Source organism: Amblyomma maculatum, chromosome 11, assembly GCF_055883805.1.
Source record: "Amblyomma maculatum isolate TAMU_Amacu chromosome 11, ASM5588380v1, whole genome shotgun sequence".
Taxonomy (NCBI): domain Eukaryota; kingdom Metazoa; phylum Arthropoda; class Arachnida; order Ixodida; family Ixodidae; genus Amblyomma; species Amblyomma maculatum.
In genome coordinates, this window is record NC_139354.1 from 26773558 (window position 1) to 26779503 (window position 5946).

At 46.3% G+C, this 5946-nt stretch overlaps 1 protein-coding gene across 1 annotated transcript; it reads right to left on the reverse strand.

Annotated features, from left to right (window-relative positions):
- Positions 1-918: 918 nt before the first annotated feature.
- Positions 919-4069, reverse strand: LOC146173209 (uncharacterized). The gene is made up of 2 exons (XM_084584350.1): positions 3789-4069; positions 919-2350 (listed from the first exon to the last, which is right to left on the reverse strand). Exons 1-2 carry the CDS (start codon positions 3947-3949, stop codon positions 1291-1293), a joined length of 1221 nt encoding a protein of 406 aa, XP_084440476.1. The 5' UTR covers positions 3950-4069; the 3' UTR covers positions 919-1290.
- Between the last annotated feature and the right edge of the window lie 1877 nt (positions 4070-5946).

A 5946-nucleotide genomic window follows, 5' to 3' on the forward strand; every position in this document is an offset into this window, starting at 1 on the left:
AGCATGACCCTGGTCCTCTGGTCTACATACAAGCTGTTTATGGGTGACGTCCTGTACGCATCAGCCGAAATGCGTAAGGCTAAATTATGTACGGGGTTCAATCTCTTTTAGTATGACGGCCTGCAGATACATACACTATGAAGCCGTAGTCTAAGCACAAGCGCCCCACAGAGCAGTAAATTTGTAATGTTCGTGTTCTATGTGAAAGGGCTTTTGTTATATTCAGAAATTTTGAGGCTTACTTTTTGTACACGGTCATGTTATATCAGAACACCAGTTTTTTGTAAAAGGCCTTTTGGTATAATAAGGGATTTGTAAGCTTACTTTTCGCACCTACGTACATTTGTAACGACGGAGTAATTACTAATTAGATCCGTTCAAGCCCTAGCATGTGCGGCTAAAAGGCAATCAATGCAGCTTTCACGAAAATTTGATAGTTGAAACATTTGCCCTCATACGTGGGCCAATCCGGGGCCCTGGCTACTCATGGCAGCCATTCTGAACCAACCCATAGAGGCAGCATACAGAAATTTAGAGACTCTGTATTCCTTTTTTTTTTTTTTCAAAGCGACACGTACCTCCATGTTAAAGCCACGACAAACTGATTTACAGTGTATCCTTTCACCGTCCTGTTCTATTTGCATTTCATTGTTATATCAAGGCAACCAGCCTGTGGCCCTGTCTTATACAAAAAAATGAGGAAGCTATGCATATTAGCTGGGACCACGCGTCTGTCATTAACCTTATCCTGGCCTCAAACAGGATTTACTTTCTAGTTTTGTGATATGGCGGATTATCGTATTATAAATTCGTGTTTGTCACGCAAAAAAACAAAAACGGAGCGGAAATGTAGTTGAAAGGTCATGCACTTTTTCTTTATTCTTGAAAAAGCGCAGATATTCGCTACATATCTGAATAGGGATGAAGGCCGTATATGTAACACACACGTCCGCGAACACACGGGCGGGAAACAAAACGAAATTACTTCATCTCCGGCACAGTCTGTTATAGGAATAAAACCAGTAGTACAGTGAAAACACTGCAAATACTGCAATCCTCCTACAGCTGGAATGCGAAGATATAGCAAATATAATCGCTACAATTTATATATGCTATAAATAATGAAGCTTTCGTTGCGACACAAAACAGTCCACCAAAACAGTCGGTCTCATTGCATTTTATGCGAAACGATCTGCAGCGCAATCATCGCTTAAGAACGAAATTTGATTATCGAAATTGCTTTCGGGTGCCGCCTACTGTGCAGCGCAGAGACGGCCTTGAAACGTGTCCTCACAGAAGCTTGACAAAGATCCGTTTGTCGTGCAGCAGCAGAAAGACCGCGATGACGGCCAACAAGAATCCCGTGAACAACTGTTCCGTCCAGAGAGAAAGTTTCCACAGGGTCATGGCCGAGTACTTCCGTATGCGAATCAGGAACCTCTGCACTTCCACGTGCATGAGCAAATCTTGCGTCGGCCTCGATACAGTCATCTCCAGGAGCGGCTCCGCAGGCGCCTGCAGGGTGTTTCTCACCGTGTCCGATACGATGCACAAAATGGCCAGGTACGTGAGCTCGAACAGGGGCACGACGACTTCTTGGAGCGTAAAACTGGAGCGACTGGCAGGACACACGGTGCTGGATAACAGGGCGACCAGGTAGACTACCTTGACAAATAGGTAGCAGTACCAGGCGCATACGAACACGAGGAAGTTGCCGCTGAGGTCACCCAGGTACTGGCAGCAGGACTCCCATCTCCTGTGCAGTTCGCTAAGGCCTTCGTGACTGAGCGACTTATGGCTGTTGTGCAACTTATCGAAGATTTCTCTCATTGTTCTCTGGACGTCGATGCAGAAGAGCGTGTAGATGGTCATGGCCATGTATGCCTGCGAGAGGGCGAGCATGTTGACAAAGAAGAAGCGCGATAAAGCCTCCATAAAGGTGAAGTTGGCAAGTCCCTCTCGGGTCCATGGGCAGACGTTAGCAGCGAAGAACAGGGAGATGCCGCCGAGTGAGTGGACGAACAGCAACAACGGGATGAACTTTCCGTGCCAAAAGCCAAGCCTTCGCCGTCGCTGGTCTGGGCCACTGGAAGTCTCGAAGTATCGCGAGGCGAGTGCGACCACGTTAGATCTGCGGGACCAGAGGCTCTCGGAGCCGGCGATGGCCGCAACGCTTAGCAACAGCTCGCTGACCTCAAGCAGTCTGGCTGGGAATTTGTCCATGGAGAGATGGGGCAAGCGGTAGATGTACCAAACCAGCAGGAAAGCGCAGTACGCCTTGAGGGTCAACAAGACGGCGGTCTTGCAAGCGAACACTAATGTCATGCTGAAACCGCCCGTCCGCGCCCACCTGCGACCGGATAGGACATTAGACGTCACTTATATTGCGCACTCCCAGGAGGGAGTGCGCTCCACTCCCTCCTGGGAGTGGAGCGCAGCCGGAACAAAAATTTTCAAAACATACTCATCACTAAAAAGCTAAACACCAGCCTACTTTCCCATTCGACAAAACCTCTTGTAGTAAGCCAGCTCTTTCGCGTTGCTTTCTAAACCACTCTTCTTGTAGGAATGGCTGGTGTGCTTTACGGAGAGAATCGTAGAGATTTTACTGAGCAAGAGACATTCCTTGAGAACTAAGTAAACGCAACGTGAATTTGACACAAAATTGAGGTGGCGCTTTGATGCCACACTGTTTATGTATTTATTTATTTGTCTTTACCCTCAGGGCCGTACAGGCATTTCAGAGGGGAGTGGGCAAAAAGAAATACAGGAAAAAAGGAACACTGCAAAAATCGGGTACATAAGTAATACATCCTATATATACAATATTAGCTATTAAATCGGCAATAATTGTATTAGTAGACACAAAACTAGTAGTACTTATACAATGCAGGTTAAAGCGTTGCGAAAGTTATTTGTATCAATAATAGATTCATTAGAAAGATCGTTCCATTTTATGGAAGTACGGGGAACAAATGAGCGTAAGAAAGAATCTGTTTTGCTGGCATACTCAGCTACCTTCGAAATGTTTCAGCGCCGTACTGAAAGCACAAACGTACAGCCTTTTTCAAAAGTGTAGAGCCAAGAGGGTCTGCTTCTGAAGCCTGTAGTAGCGCTGATTTAGCATTAGTGGAAGTCCTTCCCAGTGGAGAGGGTAGGGAAAAAATCTTCTCACCATCAGGAGATTTGGAGCACTGGAAATGAATTATGAGCCGCGCGAATGGCTCAGTAGACCACCTGGGATCTACACTTTTGACAAAGACTACCTCTTTAGCGAACACACACACCTTTATGTAGCTGTGACGTGTTCAGTTAAGCCTGACGAGCATACTTTCTCAGTGAAAAGCAAGAAAATGTGTCTAATTGTCCCGTTTAGTCATTACAGAAAATGATCAGTCGGTGAGGGAGCCAGATATGGTTCTTAACCTGTAAGAGCTAGCGTCCAGTTGTCAGGTTTGAAACGTGGGCGTCTCTATTTGTCGCTACACTTGTGAAGGCCGTTTCACATACTGCGACTGGACCGAACATAATCGGTGTGGTCGATGAGGCCGCAGTACGACTCTCGGTAAATGCTTTCACATGGGACTCAAGTGCAGCGAACTCAATCGGAGCGACAAGCAGGGCTGCTCCCAGTCGCTCACCGACGGAATTCGCAATGTCGCAGGCCAAATTCGCAAGGCATGTGAAACAGTCCTAACCCTAATCGGGTTCACCCCTTGCCAGACTTCACCCATTCTGGCTTTGAGAGCGGTACTCTTCCAGCCCGGTACTTGCAGAGGGGTGCTTACCTACGGTGCACCTTGACGCTGTCCGAGGGCAGGCCGAGCACCTGGTAGCCGCAATGGTTCAAGACGCGGACCGCGATGGCCTCCCCTCGCTGTCCGGCCCTGTTAGCGTCCCCCGGCAGCAGCGCGGAACTCGACTCGATGATGGTGGTCGGAGCGGCCATGGCTGCAACCGCTGCGTCGCTGGACCGGGGGACGAGGCGGGTAGACGGTCGCTGCTGCGGCTGCTGCTGCTCAACGGCCCTCGAGCTGGAGCACGGTTACGTAGGCGGCTCGGGCCACGAGCTTCCGCCACACTTCTTGGATTGGATTGATACTGAGGCTTCTCTTTTTCTTCTTCTGGTCTCCTCAAAAGATACGGCAATGTTGTTGTTGTTCTCCTCTAATTTGATGGCACATACCCACACAGGGAGATCGGTCAAGAATTGGAGTGCAGAGATCTTTGATTTTGAGATGAATAATTACATTGCCGGGTTAATTGAAGAAATATGGGAGAGGCCTTCGCCCTGCAGTGGATATAATCAGGCTCATGATGACGATGACGACGACGACGATGATGATGATGATGATGATGATAATGAATTACATTGCAAAAAAAAAAGAAATTATTTCTATGAAATAGAGAAGGAAAGTAAAATATGAAAAACCAAAATAAAAAGATTAATTACTAACACACGCAGTATGAGAAGACTGAGATTTGTATTTAAAGATGAAAAAAATTCAAAGCATGCGATCAAGGCAGACGTCTTGAGTGCATTAAAAAATTTGAATGGCATTAAAAACAGACCTGCGACTGCTGCTTCTTCTGTCCGTCTCCATCTGCCTCTTCGTCTTCTCTATCTCATCGAAGTGGTTTGTACTCACTATTGATAACTCTGCTAATTCTATCCTGTCTACTGGAGTTTAGATTTTATGCTTTGGCGTTTCTTAATTAGATAGTTCGTTTACTCAGATAGCTTACCACTATCAGCCTACTTCTACACCGCACTCAATAATGATATCTAAAAAATTATTGTTGATTTCATCTGCATTAAAGTTATCTTCCTCGAATAAAGCTGAGTAACCTTTCTGTAGCGAGATCCTGAATTATTTCACCTTCCCTCTCACCGCTGACTCGTTGATGAACTTCTCTCTCACTAGTCTGTTTCCCTCCCCCTTCAAATCTAGACTAGTTCGATACCTTGCCATCTTGTGGTGATCGCATCGTACCTTTCAGATTACCTCTATATGCTGCACAATGGCAGGGTTAAAGCCGAATACAAAACCAATTTTATTGTTAGTCTCCCCATTAAGACTTTTACATACCCACTTCCGGGTCTTGAAGGAGGTAGTCATTGTTTTTAAATTATTGCGTTCTGCGAACACAACTAATACCTCCCCACCCTCCCTGCTATTCTTAGAACCAAAGCCATAACCCACCGCCTGGTCTCCAGACTTCCTTTCGCCTACCTTAACAATGAAGTCGCCCACCAGTACAGTCCTCTGTTCTTACTTTAGTCATTGCCGATTCAACATCTTCACAGAATCTTTCGATGATTTGGTGATCACGACTACATGTAGGCGCGTAGGCCTGTGTAATTTTCAGATATACCGCTTATTAAGCTTAAATGCTATGTCGGCGAATCTATTAACAATTATGTAGAACTCCTCTACATTACCAGCTATATGCTTATTGAGAAATAATCCTACATCTAGCTATTGTCTGTCCGCTCCAACCTCGATAACGCACTACGCACCCTCCCTTTAGTACAGTATACGCTTAATGTGTCCTCCTAACGTCACTAAGCCCTGTTTCATCCCATTTCATGTCCGCTAGTTCCTCAAGCAGTTCTAAAACTGACCTCACTGGCTATGGCTTTAAACGCTGCTAGGGTCAGTTTCAAATGGCGGTCTGTCTGGAGCTAGAGATTCTTAGCACCCTCTACTGCGTCACAAGTCTGACCACCACGCACTCATTTGCTCTGCAGCCCCTGGGGACTGAAGGACGGGGGGTTATTGGATTACTCACAAGGAGGTTTTCGCAAATTACTACACCAGGATGGCCAAATCCTGTTCTGATAAGGAAGTGCGTATTCGGATGTGGTCAATGCAATTAGTTCGCACCCTAGACCAGTTTATGTAGTTCCGTCGAAACGCGGATTTGTTTAATCCGGCTTAGAAT